Source organism: Cavia porcellus, unplaced genomic scaffold (assembly GCF_034190915.1).
Source record: "Cavia porcellus strain 051 isolate PalLab524CR breed Dunkin Hartley unplaced genomic scaffold, mCavPor4.1 scaffold_6, whole genome shotgun sequence".
In the NCBI taxonomy this organism is placed as follows: domain Eukaryota; kingdom Metazoa; phylum Chordata; class Mammalia; order Rodentia; family Caviidae; genus Cavia; species Cavia porcellus.
In genome coordinates, this window is record NW_026947489.1 from 76,372,257 (window position 1) to 76,396,668 (window position 24,412).

The 24,412-nt window shown below is 38.7% G+C and overlaps 1 protein-coding gene across 1 annotated transcript in view; it reads left to right on the plus strand.

Moving 5' to 3' along the window:
- The window catches only part of Mettl16 (methyltransferase 16, RNA N6-adenosine), a 75,751-nt gene that overhangs the window by 17,707 nt on the left and 33,632 nt on the right, over positions 1 to 24,412 (plus strand). Inside the window, exons 3-4 of the mRNA XM_003469674.5 lie at positions 11,423 to 11,622; positions 21,288 to 21,428. Of these exons, the coding sequence (XP_003469722.2) occupies positions 11,423 to 11,622; positions 21,288 to 21,428 (341 nt within the window). The remainder of the gene's footprint in view (positions 1 to 11,422; positions 11,623 to 21,287; positions 21,429 to 24,412) is intronic.

The following is a 24,412-nucleotide window of genomic DNA, read 5'->3' on the forward strand; positions in this document are numbered from 1 at the left end:
TCTTGCACTTACCAGGCAAGCCCTTAAACTGATGAGTTATATCCCTGGCTTACTCAGTTCTTTTCCACTGGAGTCCTAAAGAAGCTTCTGGATCTTGGGGATACAGGTAGAACCACCCACCAGAACAATGTCATGGAACTGTGACTTATCCAGTTTGGTATCTCAAAGAGCCTTCTCCACAGGGTCCAGAGTGCTATGGAATGGGTCAGCATTCAACTCTTCAAGCTGAGTGTGAGTAATGGAAGAAACCTTTCATAGAGGGAATCAGTGTCAGTACTAGCTTGGGTGCTGGTAGAAGGGTTTGCTTAGCTTGTTCACATGAGGAACAGATATAGTGGACAGTTCTCTTTTTCTTACTGATGTGCTTCTTATGCTTGCACTTGAACTCTACAATAAAATGGCTAACCATTCGGTTATCAGTCTTCTGCACCTAACTGGGTGTCTCCAGCTATAGATTTGACCTTAAACATTCCATCTTCAATAGTAAGGAGCAATACTTCAAAAATACAACCTCCTAAATCAAAAGTCAGCACATTTTCTGGATGTGGTGGTGCATGCCTGTAATCCCAGTACTCAGGAGGCTGAGGCAGGAGGATTGGTGTGAGTTTGATGCCGGCCTGTATTACACAGGGTGATGCCATCTCAAAAAATAAAACAATAAAAAAACCCAGCACATTTGTTTGACCTCCAACCTTTTTGTCTAAGCCATAAGTAATACCATCAGCTATTGGCTCACTGATAATTCTCAGTACTTTGAGACCAGCAATGGTTCCAGCATTTTTGGTTGCCTGATACTGAGAGTCATTAAAGTAAAGTGGAACTGTGATGATAGCAGTGGTAACAGTCTTCCCAATGTGTAAGCTTCTGTAGCTTCTTTCATTTTTATCAGCATCATAGAAGACACCTCCTCTGGATAAACAAAGATAATTTGTGTCCCACTGATTCTATACTATAACCGTTTTCCATAGACTTACAGAGCCATAATCCTGTATATCTGTATTAATCAGGTTTCTTGTTGGTAGGACAAATATCTGACACCCGCAGTTTATAGGAGAAGAAGGTAAGTTTGGCTCACAGTTTCAGTGGATTCACACCATGGTCAGCTGGCTGTAAGGCAGGACCATCACGGTACAAAGGCTGGAGTAGCAAAGCTGCTTAGTTCTTGGTGGCTCAGAAGTAAGGCAGGGGAGCAGTGCCAGGGATCATCTACGGTGCCCACGATGCTGTAGATGATTCATCCAGATGTACGTCAAAGGTGTGTTACTAATCCCCTGGGCATTTCTTAGTCTGGTCAAGTTGACACACAATTAGCTATCATGGTATCCACATAAGAGAATACTATACATTCACTAAAAAGAGTAAAACTAGGCTTATCCGCACAGTCTTATGTGAAGAGGGTTCTTTTATGTATTAAGTTTTTTGAAAATGGTATTATATGAAATATATATATTCAAATACAAAAATATTAGGCAAATGAAATTCCCCACCCCATTCATTCACTTGTATCCAAAGGTGGTTTTTATCTTTTCAGACTTCTCTGTTATGCATCTACTGGGCCTTTTAATTTCATTTTTACAAGAATGCTGTCACAAAAAGACAGCGAGTCCATGCTCTGCACCCCTCCATTCCATCCTGGAGGGTGGGCCTGCTGGAGGACAGTAAGTTGGCGCTCTGTGCCCCTCTGTTCCATCCCTGAGGGAAGGCCAGGTGGAGGACAGTGAGTCCATGCTCTGTGCCCCTCCATTCCATCCCAGAGGATGGACCCACTTGAAGTCAGTGAGTTTGTGATCTCAGCCTCACTCATTGCATCCTGGAGGGCAGATTGGCTGTAAGAATGTAAGACTGAAGCGAACCGTAAGACCCAGGACAGCAGCCTGGTGCACAGACACACACAGATGTCAAGATCAGGTCAATACCCAATACTTCTCTTGGATACACCACAGACATTAGCAAAGAACTGTGAATACCAGAAGAAGAAAATAAACCATCAGGGACCAGTACCCAGTTCTGATGGGAAGAACAAGCAAGCCAAGCTACCATGCACCTTCCAGCATCAGGAGAGCCTCAGAGTAGCTGCGCATGTCTGGAGAAGCCAGCCCTGCACCCCAGTGCTGTCCTGGGAATCTAGCATAGGAGAAATCTAGGTGCCTGACCCATTTCCCTACACTGTGGGTAGACAGCAAACATTGGAAGTAACTGGGACCCCACAACCTGCTTGCCTGGAAGAACCCAGGAAAGTACCACAATGAAGAAGCAAAAGGCAGTCTCTGGCCTCTAGCCCATGCAAAGCAAGTCCAGCAGATTTGAACATGAAAGAGATTGGAAGTCACCCATGTGAAGTTTCTGAAGTGATGGTAACTGAAATAAACAATGTCATGAGGATACAAAAGAAATGATTGGGGCTGGGTATTTAGCTCAGTGGCATAAGGACCTGCCTGGCAAACACACGTTGTGAGTTTGATCTCCAGTACCAAAAAAAAAAAAAAAAAAAAAAAGGAGGAAGAAAAAAGAGGAGGAGGAAGAAGAAGAAGAAGAAGAAGAAGAAGAAGAGGAGAAATTAGATCAGAAATGCTATGTCAGGTAAAAGAAGAAATGAAAAACATAATAAAAGAATTGCTGAGCATATCTAAAGAAGACATGGATAAAAGAATAGAGGCACATAGGAAAATGAGGGAAACCTTGAATGAACAAGATAAGATAGATATAGTAGATTCAAAGAGCTATGTAGGAAATTAAAAACTCCATTTGGAAAACAGGCAAAATCACTTCAAAGAAACTGAAGATAAACTTTTAGGCCTTGAAGACAGGTTTGCAGCTAGCAATTGTGAAAGGAAAGATTCTTAAAAATAATGAGAAACCAGGAAATAATTCAAAGGCTGCAAGATGACGCAAAGAAAAATAACTTAAGGATGATAGGTGTTAGTGAAAAGGCAGGGGTCAACACAAATGAAATAATACTGTTTATAGAAGTAATAACAAATAACTTTCCAAACCTGGGGAAAAGACCTGAACATAAAGTTAAGCAAGGCATATAGAACTCCAGCTAGCCATAAATCCACACCCAGACATGTAATAATCAAGATCCCAGAAATTTAGCACAGTAGGCCCTGCCTGGCAAGTGTGAGGTCACAAGTTCGATCCCCAGCACCAAAAAAAAAAAAAAAAAAACAAAACAAAACAAAAAAAAAAAATTAGCACAGTAACAGAATATTAAAGGTTGTTAGAGAAAAGATATAAAGGAAAAACCATCAGAATCACAAGAGACTTCTCAACACACACCATCAAGTCAAGAAGAGATTGAAATATTTCAAGTCCCAAAAGAAAACAACTTCCAGCCCAGATTGATGTATCCTGCAAAACTATCTTTCAAAATTAATGGAGAGGGTCAGGGATCCAACTAGGAGGTGTAAGTGCTTGCCTGGCAGGTACAAGGTTGTGAGTTCAATCCCCAGTACCAAAAAACAAAAACCCAACAAAAACAACCAATTAATGGAGAAACAAGATACTTCCATGACAAAGAATGGCTGAAGGAATTCCTGACCACCAAACCAACTCTACATAGAGTACTATAAGACATTCTAGAGAGAGAGAAAAACGACCGTGGTTCCAGGATCACTGAGGGAGATCACTAAGCAGAGCAAGCAGTTGAATGGAGGGGAAAAGTAGGGAGCCAATGGCAGGAAAACAGCAAGGTGGAGATAAGCTAGTACATGTTGGTCATAACTATTAAAGTAGATGGCCTCAATTCACCAATAGAAAGAAACAGGCAGAGTAGATTGGGAGACAGAAGCTATCAATATGCTTTATATAAGAAACACATTTAACTTAAAAGGAAATTCATAGACTGAAGGTCAAAGGAAAGAAAACTGCTCCATTTGATAGGAAATAAGGAAAAGGCAGGAGGGGTAGCTTGCCCATTAACTCCTGAATGGTTTTTTATACAATGGGAAGCTACTCAGCTATAGCGAAAGATAACCTTGAGGCTCTTGTGGGTAAATGGATGCAACTTGACATCATGCTCATGGGTAAAGAGATGGGTGAACATGGGTCACATGGGTGAACACTGTTGTCTCCCTAGTATAAGAGATGGAGGGAGTTAGTGGGATCCAAAATGCACATTGGATATTGTGAAAGTGAAAGAGGGGGAAATGTCTGAAAAAGGAAGATGGTAGTCATTAATTTCTTGTTATCTTGATTTTGAAACCTTGTGATGTTTTCATTGTGTTTAGTTTTATTCTGTTTTATTTTGTTTGATTTTATTATATCAGATGGTATCGGCTGCTGTTTCAAAGATAACAAAATATATTATGGTAGCTATTGTTGATTTTGTTATCTAGTTTCAGAGCCCTATATTGCCTTCATTTTTTATTTTGATTGTCTTGTTTTGAAGTCCTGTGTTGTGTTCAATGTTTTGTTATGATTAGCTCTATTCTGTTTTGTTTTGTTTAGTCTTATTCTCTTAAAAAAAAAGAATACAGTCGATACAGAGATCCATTTCTACTCAAACCTTTTTTTTCTTTTTAATTGCTTGATTTATAGGAATGGTAAAGTTTTAAAAAAAAAGACATTTTCCTCAAATATTCTGGATCAGAGTGCTGGACACTTAGAAAAGATGTCAAGATAGTACATGGGATAATAATTTAAGGCCATTAAATTTTTTTGTGTGGTAAAAGACACACAATAAATTGGGTGTGGTAGTATATGCCTGTAATGCCAGCACTTGGGAGACTGAGGCAGGAAGATTACTGTGAGGCCATCCTGGCTCCACAGTGAGTTCAGAGCCAGCCTGGGTTACATAGTCCTTGTTTCAAAAAGAACAACAGCAGCAAACACCCACCTGGACACACTCACACACACACCAAAGTTTACCATCTTAGCCATTTTTTAGTGTATAGTAGTGTTAATTGTGTTCATTTTTGTGTACCAGATCCTAGGATCTTTTCATTGTATAAAACTGAAAGTACCTTTGGAGACTGCCTGTTTTCTACTCCTCCTTTCCCAGGACCAACATTCAACTTCTATTTTTAAGACTGACTACTTTAAGTTAGGAGTGTAAGGGTATTTGTAAATGGCAGGCTGAGCAGTAAGACTGCAAGTTCAAGTCCAGCCTGGGAAGGATAGTGGCTTGGCAAGATACTATGTCATAATTAAAGATTAAAGATTAAAAAAAGAAGGGCCAGAGATTTAGCTCAGTGGCATAAGTGCCTGCCTGGCAAGTGTGAGGTTGTGAGTTCAACCCCCGGTACCAAAAAAAAAGATTAAAAAAAGAATTTGATTACTTTGGATTTCTTATGTAATTGAAATCATGTAGTATTTTACTTTTTTGTGATTGTCTTATTTTCTTACTTTTACTGTCTTTTTTTTTTTTTTTTTTGGTATTAGAAATCAAACTCAGGATCTTGCACTTGCCAGGCAGGCACTGATGCTGCTTCCTGTCCCTTTTTTCCTTTTCAAACTATAAAATTAATTTCTTTTAGGGTTAGTGTTGCTAACTACTTCATTGAGGTGGTATCTATGTGACATTTTTCATTTCTTAAGGTGTTATCTTTGAGTTCCTATTTTCTTGTTTATAATTGATTATTTGTAGCAAAACACATTGAGGCTATGAAATCCTGCTTCTCATCAAACTATTTTACCTGCTATTTTTAGCATCCACTGATAATTTGTACTTGAAACACTTATTAGCATTGTGACCATCAAATGTAATTTTCTAACTCCTTCATCACTTATACATTTATTAATTGTCGTTCTGTAAAGCTTCCCCCCAATTTAATTATCTATTTATGAAAGTATGGACTCATCCATGCTTTTATTCTGTGGGCTGTAATCCCTTGATGGCATTCTTCATAGACATTGTCCCAGATTTGGCCAATGGGAGTCCCTTTAAACTGGCTCCAGTGTACTTCTGACTTGTCCCCATCTTTTTTTAAGCATGTCCTATTTTCTGATACAATAAAGTCTTGTGGGCTTATCTTGTGCTTTTCCTAATCCAACCTAGTAATAGTTCATTAGTCAAGCAACTCTTAATTCCTTTTAGTGGAGAGTGATATTTAGAAATTAAGATAATGGAGCACTAGGTATGCTCATAGCTATGGGTGTGTCATTCCTTCTAGGCTTTTAATCTATTTCTTTTTGAAATGTGATCTTGCTATGTAATCCAGGCCAGTTTTGAACTCACAGTGATCCTCATGCCCTGGCCTCCCAAGTGCTGGGATTACAGGTTTGTGCCACCCTGCCTAGCCTGACTCTTAAGAATTTCTTAGAAGAGTAGATTATTTTATCTAACAACCACTGATTGATGGTTTTGTAGTATGTTTCCCATAGCATTATGGATACTTATCATCAGGCAACAACAACAAAAAATGTGTTATGGCACACAGTGCAGAGGTACTGGAAGCACTTACTAGTGTTCAGTTGTTCTGTCTGGCTTTTCTTTTGTGGGGTGCGGATGGTCATGGTACTGGGAGTTGAACCTGGGATGCATGCCTTGGCAGGTGCTCTACTGAGATACATCTCTAGCCCTTCTACAAATTTTATTTTAAATATTCCTCTTAGTCACCCATTGTAGTTAGAAGGAACCTTATCTTCACTCCCTTAATTTTGTAGGTGAAGCTACAGACCCAAGAATTTAAGTGATTTGCTTAAATTCATGGCTGCCTAGTCACAGAGTCAATATTAGACTGGAGTCATGATACTATGCATCTACATGGGCATTTCATTCTAGACCAGGTTTTCAAATAATTGGTCATTTGATGACTGAGAAGGGAACAGAAAAGAGGATGTGGCAGATCAGAAGTTGAGGATGCCTAGCTGTGTGACCAGACAGCTGGTAGCCAGAGTTCTAAACAGTTTCAAGCCCTTTCTGCCTTTCATAGTTCCATCCATAATTTCTGTTCTCTTTTTCTCATCACTCTGTTTATAAATGACCTATTTATTTTCTTTTTTATGTTTAGCATCATTTAAACATCGAAATAGTTACATCTTTAAAAATTAAATATATAAATATGATCCATTCCTAGGTGACAACCCAAGGGAAAAGATAACATAGTTCTACATAAAGACCTGTGTCAGTGTTCATAGTAGCATTATTCATGACTGCCACAAAACAAAACAAAAATGAACTATTATTTAACCATTAAAAGAAATAAGGTACTGATATAAATTACAATGTGAGGGCTGGGCTATAGCTCAGTGGCACAGCATCTCCCTGGCAGGTGTGAGATTGTAAATTCATTTACCAGTATTAAAAAAATATGTATCTTACACATTCAGTTAAGCAAAAAAATCTAGCCTTCGCCAAACAACCTGTAATGCCCAGCACTCTAGAGGCTGAGGCAGGAAGATCAGTTGAAGGTCAGCTGGGGCTACATAGTAAAGCCCTATCTAAAAAAACTAAAAAAGAATCTAGCCTCAAGTAGCCACAGTATGATTTCAGGTATACGAAATGTTTCAAGAGGCAAATCTGTAAAGACTGAACCCCCAGCAGTGGACTAGGGTCAGAGATGAAGAGTGACTTGGGAGGAGTACACAAGAGGTTTTCATGTGGACTGAGGGAGCATCCTAAAGGTGGATTGCGGTGAGGGTTACCTGTTTCTGTCAGTATGCTTACAGGTAAATTTTATGATTTGTAAATTGTACTTTATCAACCTGTAAAAAGTACTTACATTTAAAATTTTATGTCTATAATAGCTATATATTTACATATCTTATTCTGTTTTCATTATTGAACTTTTTTTGAGACAGAGTCTCACTATGTAGTTCAGGTTGGCTTTGAACTCACCATGTAGCCCAGATTAGCCTTGAACTTACATCGATCTTCCTGCTTCAGACTCCTGAGTGCTGAGCGCTCCAGACATGCATCACTACACCCAATAATTCTGAAATTTTTTAATACTGCTTTCTCTTTTTTTTTGTATCAGGGATAAAACTCCCAACCTTCTGCTTACCAGGGAGGTGCTTATACCAGCCTATTGCTTCCTTCTTAAGTATGACTTTCAGAGTATTCTGATGAGATTAATTATAATAGAAAATAACCAGTATTTTCAAAATAGTTATTGAATGTCAGATATTATACTAAATACTTTTCACAGATTATGTCATAATAGCACTGTGATACAGGTACTTTTAACCTTCATTTTATAGCTGAGAACACAGTCTCAAAGAGGCAAATAACTTATCAAAGTCATGTGGCTAAAGTAATGAGACAGACAAGAGGTGGACAGAAGCATTGTTAATCTCCTTTTCCCTTTATGAGTATGTAGTGTATTTGGTGGAAAAATTTTTTTGAGGCAGGGTCTCACTGTGCAGTTCAGGCTGGCCTTGAACTCACTGTATAGTCCAGGCTGGCCTCAAACTCCTGGTGATCCTCCTACTCGCAGCCTCTCAAGTGCTGGGGTTATAGGCATGTGCTACCATGCCCAGTTTGGGATAGAAAATTATATACTCTATTGTGAGTTGTGCTGACTATTGTATATAACTGTGTATGTGTCAGAATACAAAGTAAACATTTGAAACACAGCTTTTTTGGATTAGGAGACAGATTCTCATAGTGTAGTTCAGGTTGGCTTTGAACTCACTTTATGTAGCTCAGGCTGTCTTCAGACATTTGGGTATCCTTCTGCCTTAGCCTCCTATATGCATATACCACCACATCTGGTTTAAAACCAAACCAAACAACCTTTTTTTTTTTTTTTTTTTTCATTTTTATCGGTTCCGGGGATCGAACTCACGACTGCCTGCTTGCAAGGCAGGTACTTATACTGCTGAGCTAAATCCCCAGCCCTACAACCTTTTTTTGTATACCACTAGCGAACTAGTTGAGAAAGAAATCAGGAAAATAATTTCATTTTAAATTCTAGAAGTCAGCCTAACCAAAGAGGTAAAAGGTCTCTATAATGAAAATTACAGAAGACTGAAGAAAAAAATTGAAGAAAACACTAGAAGATGGAAAGACCTGCTTTGTTCATGGATCAGGAAAGTTAATATTGTTATAATGACCGTATTGCCAAAAGCAATCTACACAGAGCTAGGGATTTAGTTCAGTGGCATAAGTGCCTGCCTTGCAAGCGTATCATGAATTCAATCCCCGGTACCGATAAAACAAAAGCAATCTACAGATACAGTGTACTCTCCATCAAAATTCTAATGACATTCTTTGTGGAACTAGAAAAAACAATCCTAGCATTTGTATGGAAACAAAAAACCTGAAATACTCAAAGTAGTTCCTTAGCAAAAAAGAGCAAGGTTAGAGGCTTCATAATACTTAATTTCAAATTATAGTACAAAGCCATAGCAACAAAAATAGACATATAGACCAGTGGAATAGGCTAGAGGAGTCAGAAATTAACTAAGCACCTAATGGCCATCTAATTCTTGACAAAGACAAAAACAAGTGTTGCAGAAAGGATAGCCTCTTTAGCAAACTGTGTTGGGAAAACTGGTTATCTGTATGAAGAAGATTAAAACTAGACCTCTTTCTCTTTTTTTTTTTAACCCCTTTCTCTTGTATAAAAATCAATTCAAAATGAATCAAAAACCTAGGTATAAAACCTGAAACTTTGTCCTGGTGTGGGAGAATTGTTGTGAATTTGAGGCCTGCCTGAACTACATATAGTGAGATTCTGTCTGAAAGAGAAGAAAAAAGCAGGTTAAACTTTGAAACCGATAAAAGAAAAAAATAGGGAAACACTTGAAGCCACAGGCCCAAGGCAAAAATTTGCTGAATAGATCTCCAATTGCATAGGAGATACAGTGTTAGCAAAAATCAATAAATGTGACTATCAAATTAAAAAGTTCCTGCTTAACAAGGAAAACAGCTAAAAAGAAGGAAGAGACAACTTATAGAATGGGAAAAAATCTTTGCCAGCTGTTGTGACAGGATTACTATCTAAAATATATGAAGAACTCAAAGAGCTTAACACCAAAAAAAATTCAAATAGTTCAGTTAATAAATAGGCAAATGAATTGAACTCTTTGAAAGAAGTACAGATGGCTAACAAGTACATGAAAAAATGTTCACCATCTTTAGCCATTAGGGAAATGCAAATCAAAACTACATGAGATCCATCTCATCCAAGTCAGAATGGCTCTCATAAAGAATACAAAAATGAGTAGTGCTGGCAGGAGAGCAAGAGAAAGGATCCTTCTGTGTTGCTGATGGGAATGTAAATGAACAGAGCCACTGTGGAATTCCCCGTGGAATTCCTCAGAAACCAAGGGCTGTTATTTCCTTGAGCCACATCACTCCTTAGTCTGTACTCACAGGAATTAAAGGCAGCATACTATAGACATACCTGCCTTTTTTACCCATGTTTCATGTAGTACGATTCACAACAGCTGAGGTAATGGAACCAGTTGAGGTGCCTGTTAACAGACGGATGGATACTATTATACACAATGGAATATTAGCCGAAAGGGAGGATGAAATTGTTTCGTTTGTATACAAATGGATGAAATCACGTTAAGCAAAATGAGCCAGACTCAGGCAGGTATCACATGTTCCTTTTGATATGTGGAATCTAAAAAAGATGACATGGGGCTGAGGATTTAGCTCAGCGGCATAAGCATCTGCCTTGCAAGCAGGCGGTCCTGAGTTCGATTTCCGGTACCGATAAAAAGAAAAAAGACCAAAAAAAAAAAAAAGATATAAAAAAGATGACATGAGAGTGGAAAGGAGGGTTTACTTTTTGTGTGTATTTGTTTGTTTGTTTATTGAGGCAAGGCTTTTTGGGGTCATTTACAGTAGTTTTAAACTCACTATGTAGCCCAAGCTGGTGTGGAATTCAGAGTGATCCTCCTTCCTTGGCTTCCTGAGTGCTGAGGTTAGAAGCAAGAGCCACCGTGCCTGGCTTGTGGGAGTCTGAAGATTATTATTGGACAAGAAGAAAGGGAGTAAAGGTGGGGGTGGTTAGGGAGGATAATAGGGGAGGTAGATTGTTCAAAATATATGCATGCATAAAAGTTCCACATTAAAACACAATATTTTAAAAAATTAATTAGGTACTAAAATTAATAGGCCCTAAAATATAAAAGATGCTTGTTAAGTTGGGTGTGGTGGCACAAGCCTGTAATTCCAGTTTTTGGGAAGCTGAGGCAGGGGGATTGCTGTGAGTTCAAGGCCAGTCTCAACTGCATAGCGAGATCTAATCTCAAAAAGACAAAAAAAAAAAAAAATGCTTGTTAATGTTAACTTAAATAAATAGTAAATATTGGTGTCGAGAACATTTTGATGGCCATTTGGTATTACCTGGCTGCCATAGAACTTGTACTTTTTTTTTTTTTGTCTTTTTCCTTTTTTATCGGTACTGGGGATCGAACTCACGACTGCCTGCTTGCAAGGCAGGCGCTTATGCCATTGAGCTAAATCCCCAGCCCCAGAACTTGTACATTTTAACCTCTTTTTTTTTTTTTTTCCACCCCTCAGTCTTAATTTTAAAGACCCTGAAGCAGTCAGAGCTTTGACTTGTACTCTCCTGAAGGAAGACTTTGGACTTTCTATTGATATTCCATTGGAAAGACTAATCCCCACAGTTCCTTTGAGACTCAACTACATTCACTGGGTGGAAGATCTGATTGGTCATCAGGATGCTGACAAAACTCCGCTTCGAAGAGGAATTGACATAGGTATATAGTTTTAAATTGTTTGCCCTGAACATAAATGTCATAAGTTTTGCAAGATGAAATTCTTTATTAACTTCTCCACTGGGTATTCGTTGTGTGAAAGCTGGTCAGAAATACTACTATTCTTACTGTGGGCACTGGGCCTTTCTGCTATTGTTTTCTCTTAAGAAGGGGTTGTTAGCTCCATCAGGAAGCAGGTGGGTAAGAGATGTACAGAATGAAAGTGAGGAATTGCTAATTAACTTTTCATTCTCCCAGGTTGATGTCTGTGTGTGTTCAGCATTGCCTGTACTCTGAATCATTCGGTGTCAGTACAGTGATCCTTATACTGAAATTTTGAAGTGATGGCTCTTCATTTTAAGACTTTATTTATTTATTTGGTTTTTTGAAGCAGGGTTGCATTGGGTAGTTCAGGCTGATCTTGAACTTGCTGTGTAGCCCAGGCTGGCCTTGAACCCATGGGGATCCCTCTGCCTAAGCTTCCTGAATGCTGGGATTACAGGCATGCCTCACCATGCCCAACAGAAAACCTTTTATTAGAAAGATCATGTGCATGTGTCCTGAATACTTTGAGGAACTTGCTAGATGATTATTTATTTACTTAGTCGTTTTTGTTTATTATCGGTACCGGGGATCGAACTCACGACTGCCTGCTTGCAAGGCAGGCGCTTATGCTGCTGAGCTGAACCCCCAGCACCGCTAGATGATTATTTGCAGAGGCTATTAAATCTTTTTTTTTTTTTTTTTGTCTTTTTCATTTTTATTGGTACTAGGGATTGAACTCACGACCGCCTGCTTTCAAGGCAGGTGCTTATGCCGCTGAGCTAAATCCCCAGCCCCTGAGGCTATTAAATCTAAGATTAGAGAGGGAAAAAAGTTAAAGTAAGATATTCTCTCTTTTTTTTTTTTTTGTCTTTTTCATTTTTATCGGTACCAGGGATCGAACTCGTGACCACCTGCTTGTAAGGCAGGTGCTTATGTTGCTGAGCTAAATCCCCACCCCCGTAAGATATTCTCTTAATTATAAATTTTTATGATAGAGAAAGTTGTCTTTTTATTCAAGTACAGAAGGAAATGAAGCCATGACATGTTTTATAATTATAAAATAAAAAAGAGGACAATTAGGAAATTGAATAGAGGCTTAGTATCTTAATGACTTGTTATAGCCAATCTTTTCATTTGATAAGGTTTTAATTTTTTCTTTTAATTTTGTGTCCTTTCCTAATCTCCTGTAAGAAAGATTGATGTAACACCTCTGAGTTTCTATTTCTAAATATAGGATAATTATTAGCAATCACAATTCCTAGATTTTTTTTTTTGTTTTGTTTGTTTGTTTGTTTTGTCTTTGAGACAGGACCTTACTGTGCTGTTCTGGCTGGCCTTGAACTCACTTTGTAGCCCATGCTGGCCTCAAACTAACAGTGATCCTCTTGCTTCAGCCTCCTGAGTGCTGAGATTACATACAATTTCTAAATTACAGTACATTTGACATTTAAATTTGACATTTGCGTGTGTTTTAAAGGAACATCTTACGTGACTTTTTTTTTTTTTTTGGCAGCATTTAATTGACCCTCCTTTCTCTTTTATGCACTATTTCCTATTTGCTTCCATGTTTTCCTTATTCATGTTTACTCTCCTCTAATTTTCAGGTTTCCTTTCCCATATCTAACCATTAGATGTTGATAATCTTTTTTAAGCCTCAGTCTTTAACCTGTCTCATTCAGCACCCTTTTTAGCAATTTCATTTGTGTCTGTGATTTTATCTCTCACCTCCATGCAAGTAAGTCTGATATTTATATATTCCTCCAACTCAGAATACTTTTTTGGACCTCTACGCTCATACAGATCAGAAACGATTATTTCAAAAATATCTCAGTCTAGCCAAGTGTGGTAGCACATGCCTATAATCCCAGTACTCAGGAGGCTGAGGGAGGAGAACAAGGCCAGTCTGAACTACAGAGTGAGACCCTGTCTCCAAAAGTAAAACAAAGTCTCAGTCTTGTAGTGTCCAGTAACAAACTCAGTTTTTCCTCTGTAATGCTGATTTTTCTTCCTTTGTTTCTTATTTCAGTGAGTCTGTCACATCCACCTTGTCAGCCTTAATATTTACTTCTCATTCTCTATGAGAACACCCATCACTTAATTCCTGTTTTTTTTTTTTCTTTGAGATGACCTTGAACTCCTGGGCTCCAGAGATCTCTTTCAGCTTCCCAAGTAGCTGGGATTACAGATATGTATCTCTGGGCCTAGTTTTGTTGATTTTTCTTTGTTTTCTTTTTTTATTAGTACTATTTGCCATACATAATTATCACATTTGTCAAAGAGAATTTATACCTGTACATAATTCTTTTTCCCCATTTCCCTCTCCGCCTTTTAATTCTTAAAACACTATTGTGCTTAGCTTTTTGTCTTAAGAGATTTTTCTCTGAAATATTTCTTGGTGTAGTTGTTATTGGGTCTTTTGGTTTTCCTTTGTTCCTTGCTTTTGAGAAAAAAGTCTGTTCCCTATTCTGGTTTCAACCTGCTGAGTTTAAACAATGTGCCCATGTTGGCTTCTGCACGTAGCAGGGACTACAACTGTACCCAGCATAGCTGGCTTTCTTAAATATGTTTTAAATTGTCTATTTCTTTCCACCCCTGCTTTCTCCATCCCGGCCCGACTCCTTGTTGTCTCTCACTTTGTCTACAGAGCATCATCATGCTTACCAGGAGGCTGTCATCCACTCAGTTGCCTCTCCATTCCGTTCTGTGTGCTGCCTTCAGAAAATGTATAGAAATCCACATCTGATTGCATCTTCTTCACTTAACGACTTCCTGTTGCTTTTGCGATAAACACTCAAAATCTTGGACAATTAGAATTTTGTTAGATATTTGCCCTCTTGGCTTTTCTAAGCCTTGTTATTCTTTCTCTTGCTTTCTACACTTACTTTTAATTCCTCTAAAAAAGAACTAAATGTCACTCCTTGTGCCCGAAACTTCCCCTACCTTCTCTTTTCATTCTTTATACTGTGCTTAATTCAGTCTTTCTTTTCTCAGAAAAACCTTCTATCTAAAAAAAAAAAAGAAAGAAAGAAAAAAGAAAAACCTTCTTTGACCTCCTAGGCCAGTGTTGACAAACCTGTGGCCAGCTGTTTGTTACCAAGGAAAGCTCTAAAAGGTTCCCCATCACTGCCCTAGTCTATGATAAGCTATAAGCTCTCTGAAAACCTTGTTTCCTCCATCATTGCATTTATTTTGGTTTTTAATCATACAACTATCTGATTGTTTGATTTATGTCATTTTCTTCTACAAAACCGCAAAGACAAATGATTTGTGGAGCATTGCTGGATAAATACATACAGTAGACCCTTGAGTTACACAATGGCCTCACATACAAACCACTTCGGTTATGACTGGAATTTTAGAATTAATTTATGGTCGAAGTCTAAATGGCAGCTACTCGTGGGTTGAAAACAAAGACTCAAGGTGCCAGAAAAGCACATGTAAGTGTGCATCAGCATCAGTCTGAGCCCCACTGTGTGTGTTTGTAGACATGATTCAGTGCTCTATATAATTGCTATGATTATTACTATCAAAATGGCCCCCAAAAAGCTAGAAAAGAAGCTAAGGAAGGAAGGAATATAGAGAAAGTGATCACAGTCAAACGAATGAGAAAATTGGGGCTGGGGATTTAGCTTAGCAGCATAAGCGCCTGCCTTGCAAGCGCATGGTCATGAGTTCGATCGTTGGTACCAATAAAAAAAAAAAAAAAAGGAGGAAATTATGGCGAAATGTAAGCATGGCATTGTGTGACCAGGCTTGCTAATATGTACAGACTGTTGAAATCCACCATCTTGATGACCTTACAGGGAAAAGATTTGTATAAGGAAGCCAGTGTTACTCAGATCCGTACGTCACCTCAACAGTGTCAGATGAGGTACAAAGGCTGTTATTGGTGTGGATAAACGACAGGCAAGATGCAGGGATAGCCTACCTGTGTCTATAATTTGAAAAAGCTCAGGCTATAGGTGCAGATCTCATAAAAGATGATCTGACCCAGAATGATAATGGTGAAACATTTGTGCCAGTGAGGGATGGTTTCACAATTTTAAAGTAAAAACTGGAGTTCATAGTGTAACTAAGGCATAGTGAAGCAGCTAATGCTAATAAAAAGCTGCTGAAAATTACATACGTCATTTTGAAATGGTGACATGGAGAAATGGCTTTCGCTCTCATCAGTTTTTAACTATGATGCCACTGGCCTTTTCTAGAAGAAAATGCCCAGGAGAACATCATTCCTAGGAAGAGAAGACAATGCCAGGCCACAAGCCTGTGAAGGTCAGGCTATGCTTTGTGCTGTGTTGCCAATGCAAGTGGTGACTTCACAATAAAGCCTTTTTCGATTTGTCACTCTGAGACCCCTAGAGTATTCAGAAAACATTAAAACCATGAAAAATAGGCTAGGGTTATATGAAGACCTAACACAAAAAGCCGAGTAACAAGGGTGTTTTTTCTTGAGTAGATTCAGGAGGCTTTCTGTCCTACTGTTAAGAAATATCTAGGCTAGGGGCTGGGGATTTAGCTCAGTGGCATAAGCACCTGCCTTGCAAGCAGGCAGTCGTGAGTTCAATCGCCGGTACCGATTTCAAAAAAAAAAAAAAATCTAGGCTGGGTGTGGTGGTGCACACTTGTAATCCTAGAATTTGGGAGGCTGAGACAGGAGGATTGCCATGAGTGAAAGGTCAGGCTGGGCTACACAGTGAGTTTAACGCCAGTTTGAACTACACAGTGAAAACCTTGTCTCCAGTACATAAATAAATAAATATCTAGAGGGCAAAAGTTTACTGCTCAAGGCTCTCCTCATTGTGAAGAATGTTCCTGCTTATTTACAAGATTTGGAAGAAGAATCCACTGAAGAATTCCCATGGTTCTGTCGAGTTCCTTCCACCTAATACAGCTCCTCTACTGCAGCCTATGGACCAGCAACTTATAGCTAACTTTAAGAAGCTATACACCAAGGAACTATTCCTGAAGTGTTTTCAGATGATGTCAGATACTGGTTTGTTTTTGTTTTTGTCTTTTTGACACAGGGTCTCACTATGCAGTTCAGGCTGGCCTTGTAGCTCACCTTGTAGCCAAGGCTAGTCTTGAACTTGCAGCGATCCTCCTACCTCACCCTCCTGATCAGATAGAGATTTAAAGGGTTCTGGAAGAAAAATCACTTTCTTATATGAAGGTAATTGAAAAATCCTGAACTAGTGTCTTTCAGGACACTGAGATCTACCTGGTAGAAAGTACATCCTAAAGTTATGCAGGAGAGAAATTTTAAAGGCTGTGTAGAGGAGCCTGAGCCTTCAGTGAACCCTGTGGTTGATAACATTGTCTGTCAGTGTAGCAGAGTCCATCAACTTGCAGCTAGATGGTGACGATGCTGAGGAACTGATAGAGGAACACTCAGATGAGTTGTCTACAGAGGAACTTCAGCAACTTCCGGCTGAGCAACAGTGAAGGGCTGCTGAGGAGCTTTCTGAAAAGGAAGGGGAATATCAACAATCAGTGCAGCAAAGTTCTTCTGAAATAAATGAAATTTGAAAAAATGGGTGAGCTACAAACATTTGTAGAGAAGACCCACCCAGCAAAGAAATAAATAGCCAGGTGTTGTATTCACTTGCTTAGTTGCGGTGTTGTGTCATGCTACAGAACAGTGTTAAAGACTGAAATAGACAACCTTAGGCTAGTTTTTAGTTCCAAAAAGAATGAGCCTAATGAGCCAGAGTTAGGTCCTAGTGGCCACAGGCTCTCCCTAGAAGAGAAAGGATGCCAGGGAGCCAGATTCCTGATGTTCTTATGAAAGGGGCTCACCTTTAAACAGTAACCACCTTCCTTTCCATCCTCCCTTCCTGCAAGCCAAGGCTGTCAACCTACATGGTGAGTACAGAAAGAAATTGTTATTTCTGGTAAATTAGGCACGTATGTATAACTTTTTGGTAAATACACTAGGAAAACTGTTGGTGTTTCTGGTAGATTACTCATATTATGCCACCCTTTTTTATTAGGAAATAGTTAAGGGATGCTTTAGGAGGTTTGGAATGCCTTATGGGTATTTCCATTATTTGTTACAGAAAAAACATAGTCTTGACTTACAACCAACTTGAGTTACAACCAGTCCCTCCAAATGAATTGAGTTTGTAGTCAAGGGTCCACTGTAATTTTTATTTATTTATTTATTTTTGGTATCAGGTATTGAACTCACAACCTTGTTCTTGCCAGGCAGGCACTTATGCCACTAAACTAAACCCCCAGTCTCCCCCACCTATTTATTTAATTGACACAGTTTTATTTGAAAACTGGAGACAGTCAAGCTCTCCTGCCCATGTAGTCCTACTGGTACCAGTCTCAGGGTGACCCAGAGTCCAGCAGAAAGAAAAATGGTCTGGGTCTAAAGTCAGCTGCACATGAGGCTGCAGCAGTCCTGGCGACAGTGGGAAGCAAGTTGATGCCTCTGGATGCTTTAGGCCATGAATCTCACCCTTTGATTGGCTGAAGCTGGGGTGGGATGGAGAATGATCAGCAAACCCTGGAATACATAATTCTTTTAACATTCAAAATTCTGGACACTCTATGTGAGTTAAGCATTGTAAAAACAGTTGAGTGTACCTAAGGCTCTTACCCTCTTATATTCATAGTAGAAGCCTAGCTGATGGGTTCTAAAAAGCTTAAAAGCTTGACAGCCTTTTTGGTGCTAATTTGATTTAAATTATGCCCCAAACCCTCTAACACAACGCTTGGGAATATAGAAGGTTAATGGATTTTAGCTCTTTGCAAGGGACAATGCTTGCTGAAATCATATTCATTCTAATTAGAGTTTCATATAAATTCTTCCCCTAGACTCCATCAGTTTGCTCTAATTCTATGACTATACTTTCTATTTTTATTTACTATTATAAAGATTATTATCCACTTAAATATTGTCACTTTGGTTTCTGGGGGGATTAGAATGTTGGAATGAAAGTTCTTTGGTCTTGGGAATTGAGAAACTTTTGGGGAGGGGATGGGTCTTTTATCTGCATTTGTCACTCAAGGTAAATGCTTTTTTTTTTTTTTCTTTGACATGAAGTTGAAGTTTGCAAAGAGAAACAGTTGAGTAAGAGTCAAGGCCTGGATCTGGTCTGGATTTCTCTTTTCCTGTAGAGCTAAAAGTGCTATAGAAATTCTTAAATTCTGAATGACTGGCTCACCAGAATAGCTAGCTATACTGAATAATTGTGCATGCTGCTGCTGCTGCTTCTTCTTTTATTTTTATTTTTGAGACAAGTCTTGCTATGTATCTAGGCTGACCTGAAATTCACTGTATAGCCCAGGTGGCCTTGATACAGATTTTCTGCCTTAGCTTCCCAAGTACTGGGATGATAGCGGTGTGCCAGCAAGCCTGCCTAATTGTGGCTTCTCAGAGGAGTTTGCATACCCTTTACTCTCCTCCCTCCCCACCTCACAAGTTCCCGAGGAGAAAGTTGAGCAGCAATCATTGTCACTGCAGCCATCTGACACTGCCCTGTCCTCTTCTAGCCAGCTGAGATTATCTCATGAGGAAGCAGCAAGATGACCCTGGGTTTCCTCCAGCCTGTACTTCTTCCTGCCTGATCTAGGAGCGAGGCTGGAACCAGAATGTGGTCAGGGGAAAGTGAGCCTTAGAGTGGCTGTTTTAGATGACCTCTGAGAGGCCTTTGGGTAAAATACTGGCTTTCCTTCTCAGATATACCCTGTAGATTCTTTTTGTTGTTGTTGTTGTTTTGTCTTTTTCCTTTTTTTTATCAGTACCGGGTATCGAACTCAGTACTGCCTGCAAGGCCGGCACTTATGCCGCTGAGCTAAATCCCCAGCCCCACCCTGTAGATTCTAATTGGTCAAAGTTAGCCAATAAGCAGTGTTTGTGGTTAGACCAGTCGATTGTTTGGCCTTCTATATGTAAGTTTAGAACCAAATCTGGTTGTCATGTAAGTGATTTTTTGCCATAGCACTTGCCTCTGAATATCTCCCTTGAACCTGTAGGAGGCTAGCCGATGACTGTATCCAAATCAAGTATCTTTGCATGTCTCCACATCTAAAAACAAAATCTTATTTTTTTTGTACCTTTGGTTTAAGTGGCAGTTTACAAAATGTGGGGATTAGGCTATTTGGTGCATAAAAATTTATACCTTATATATTTTTTCTCCTTTTGGAGCATGAGATGTATGTTAGTTTATTTAAATTCTAAATTTTTATTAGTACATGTTTGTAGTTCAGAATGATTACATTCCTTGTGGGAAGTTGATGCAAGTACATAGCACATCTTAATTCTTTTTTATCCTTTTCCTTTCCTTCCCCTCTCCTTCCATCTTTTGGTCCCCTTCCCATTTACAAAGGCTCTATCTCCTATTTCCAGTTACGCTGATATATTTTAAGATACTGCTATGGGATTTTAAAAAATAGTGTTGATTTTTTTTCTAAGAAACTTGAGCAGCTGTGCATCAGCCACCGGTGGGGAGTTCTGCATAATAGTTGTTCACTAACCAGCCATCAGCCGTTTTGGTTTTTTGTTGTTTGTTTTTTCCTGGCATCAAGAATTGAACTCAGGGGCTGGGGATTTAGCTCAGCAGCATAAGCGCCTGCCTTGCAAGCAGGCAGTCGTGAGTTCGATCCCCGGTACCGATAAAAAAGAAAAAAACAAACAAACAAAAAAGAATTGAACTCAGGACCTTGTTCTTGCCAGGCAGGTGCTGTGCCCCTGAGCTATATCTCCAGCCCTCACTAGTCATTCTGGAACACTTAGTTCCAGAAGCCAGTTTGGTCAGTTTTGTGAGAAATTGTCTTAAAATAATAAAAAAGGGCTGGAGAAGTATCTGAGTGGTAAAGCACTGAGTATGCCTGAGATTGTGGACTTAATCCTAAGCACTATAAAAAAAAATAAGACTTTTTATAAAGTAAATTAAATTTTGAACATTTTTAGTGAATCAGTTATATGTATCTTGACCTCGAATTATGTATGGTTCATTTAATAGAAAATATACAAAAAGGAGAATTGGGGATATAGCTCAGTGGTAGAGCATTTGCTGAGTATATGTAAAGTACTAGGTTTGCAAACTAGCTTGAGTACCTGTAAGTCTCCTGCAAAACAAACAAAAAACATACAAATAAGAACTGCAGGGGCAGGGGATTTAGCTCAGCAGCATAAGCACCTGCCTTGCAAGTGCGCAGTCATGAGTTGATCCCCGGTAACAACAACAAAAAAACCCCCAAACTGCAAGATTTCTCTCCTCTAGGAGTTTTATGCTGATTACGATTTTTTATTTTTGGTGCCAGTGATCGAACTCATGACCTTGCGTTTGCCAAGCGAGCACTTACACCACTGAGCTAAATCCCCAACCCTTCCTTTTTTATATAGTCTTTTTTTTTTAAATTGGTACCAGGGATTGAACTCATGACCGTGCACTTGCAAGACAGGCACATATGCTGCTGAGCTAAATCCCTAGCCCTGAAGCTGATTATGATGTAAAACTAATGTACATGAAACAACTGGAGAATTCAGTAGCTACAATATGTACCAGCTTTCCATTTACACTGTTAAGACTGTAATTCTGAGAAGAATACTGTTTCTGTTATTATTCCCATCTCTCCCTATGGTGTATAGCTTGTGTTTTGCATTTGACTAGGCACTGGGGCATCCTGCATCTATCCTTTACTTGGAGCAACCTTAAATGGCTGGTATTTCCTTGCAACAGAAGTGGACGATATGTGTTTCAACTATGCAAAGAAAAATGTGGAACAGAATAACTTATCTGATCTCATAAAAGGTTGGTACCACAGAATAAATACTACTTCTTCAAACTTTATTCATCTTTTTAACGTCTCATTATCTTTTGCTTTAATACATACTTTGATGATTATTTAGAAATTTGTCACATTGTAATTGGGTTTGCTGTTTTGATACCAGAATTAACTGAGAAAGAAAATTAATATAGTTGATTCTCATTACTTGTGAATTTACCTACTTGCTGAAGTTTATTTATTTAGTAAGTTTTCTTTTTTTTTTTTTTTCTTCTTTTTCTTTTTTATTGGTACAGGGGATCGAACTTACGACCGCCTGCTTGCAAGGCAGGTACTTATGTCACTGAGCTAAATCCCCAGCCCCATTTAGTAGGTTTTCTTGAATACATTTTAAAAATAATTTGTTGTATGTTCTTACGTAGTTTTTGTTTGGGTATTTAAACAGTTTATTTTTTAGATCATTTTTAGGTCCACAGTGAAATGTAAGGGACAGCATTTCTGTGTACTCCTTGCCCCTTGCATAGGCACAGCTTCCTCCCCCAGAGGGGGACACATCAGTTACAGCCAGCAGTTATCATCACCACAGCCAGCTTACACCTGGTGTTCACGCTGGATGTTGTGCATTCCATGGTTTTAGGCAAGTGAAAATGACATATATATCATCTGTCTACCTTGAAAACCCTCTGTGCTCCACCTCTTCATCCTTCATTCCACACTAATACAACTCCATAGAACTGTTGTCCAGAATGTCATATAGTTGGAGTCATACAATTTATGTATCCTTTTCTGATTGGCATCTTTCACTTAATAATATTCATTCCCATTTTATCTATGGCATGTCAAGTTTGGTAACTTACTATTTTTAGCAGATTTCTTTTTAATATTCTTTAGGTGTACTACAGGTTTTTTTAAAAAATCTTTTTCTTTGGTACTGGGTGGGTCAGACTTCATGCTTGGCTTTATATTCCTTGTCCTTTTTAAAATTTTTGATTCATGTTTAAATGTTTAAATTTTCATTTACTTAGTTTTTTTCTTTGCTTGTTTTGTTTTGGTTTTTGGTCTTTTGAGACAAGTCTTACTTTGTAGCCCAGACTGGCCTCAGACTCACAGTGATCCTCCTGCCTCACTCAGCCTCCTGAGTGCTGGGTTACAACTATGTGTCACTATGCCTGGCTTGTTTTGTTTTTGAGACAGGATAGTGTTATGTAGTTCAGGTTAGCTTTGAACTCATTATGATGCTTGGGCTGGCCTCAAACTTGCATATTCCTCCTGCTTTAGCCTCTTGAGTGCTGGAAGTAAAGGCACGTATCACCATGCCCATCCTAGAGAATCACAGTTTATTCATTCTCCAACTGAGGGACAATTTGGTATTTTTAATTCTGAAGAGACCATCAAACATACTTCTAAGTGGCTGAACCAAGGGCTATAGGTAGATCCCAAGTCAGTCCTCATGGTGCTTTCATAGTCATTCACAGATGTGTGTGGATGTGGCATACTTTTTTTGTTTGTTGGTTTGCTTTTTGTTTTTTGAGACAGGGTTTCACTATGTGAGTTCAGACTATGTGAGTTCACTATGTGAGTTCAGACTGGCCTTGAACTCACTATGTAACCTAGGTTGGCCTCAAAATCCTGGCAGTCTTCCTGCCTTAAGCTCTAAGTGCTGGGATTATAGATGGCCACTACCATGCCAGGTTCAATTTTTTTTTTTTTGAAGAGGCACAAGTTTTGAATTGCCCAATGTGTGTATTTTCAACAGAGGTTTTTTTATTGTTGTTGTTTTTGTCTGAGACAGGGTCTCACTATACAGTTTAGGCTGGCTTTAAGCTCATTTTATAGCCCAGGCTGATCTTGAGCTTGCAGTGATCCTCCTGCCTCAGCCTCCCGAGTGCTGGCATCACAGGTATGCACTACCATGCCTGATTCTGCCTTATTTCGCTTCCATACTATGACAAGTACCTTTTCTTGAACTATTTAGTGCCACGGTTTTTGCATTTTTGTGCTTTTTATTGGTTATTTTGCTATTTAAAATGCTCCCTGAACATAGTGTTAAAGTATTACCTTGTATTACTAACTGCAAGAAGTCTGCAGTGTACGTTATAGAGGAAATATAATGTTAGATAAGCTTCATTTAGACATGAGTTATTGTGCTGTTGGCCCTAAGTTCAGTGTTGCCAGTCAGCAATATGTGTTACATAAAGTCCTTAATTAGAAAACTATGTTGTCACCTGAGTCTTCCAAGAATCTAACAAAGCCTTCATTTCTCCTAGTATCCACTGGTTCAGTATTTGGTAATTTAACATTCATGAAACTTCATGGAATATAGCTATCTTGAATAGTTAAAGTCTGCAGTATATGAAGTAACTGAGTCACTAAGGAAAGAAACTTAATGATTAAACTATACTCTTGGTATTCAGAATCCTGGTAGAAATAATCAAATTCCCTTTTGATTGATTAGTTTTTGCACTCATTATAGGTATAAACTTCTCTTAACTTTTTATTAAACATTGTATTATGTCTCTTTAATAAAGAAATAAGCTTTTCTTAATAATGTTTAGCATATTTTAAGGGGAAATCAATGTTATTGATGTATTTGTTTAATTCTCCATTGTTCTATAACAAATTACTCTAAAACATAACAATTTTAAAGAGTAAATATTGTTCTCTCATGGTTTTGATATGTTAGGAATTTGAGTGGATGGGTTGAGGGCCTTTCAAGAGGATATGCTCAAGATGTTGGCCATGGCTGTCACTTGAAGACAGATGAGTGAAAAGAGATTTGTTTCCAAGACGCCCTGCTTATATGGCCATTTTTACAATGAAATTTTAGTTTGTTGCTCAATGGGCTCCTAAGGTGCCCTTGCACTGTATCAGTCAGCCTCGCTTGGAGCAAGTATTCATGAGAAAGCAAGGACTACTTTCCATGACACCTTGTTGTTTCCAGTGTATTCTGTCTTATAAAATTAAGTCACTAGGTAAAGCTGACACTCAAGGGGAGGAAAATTATGAACTG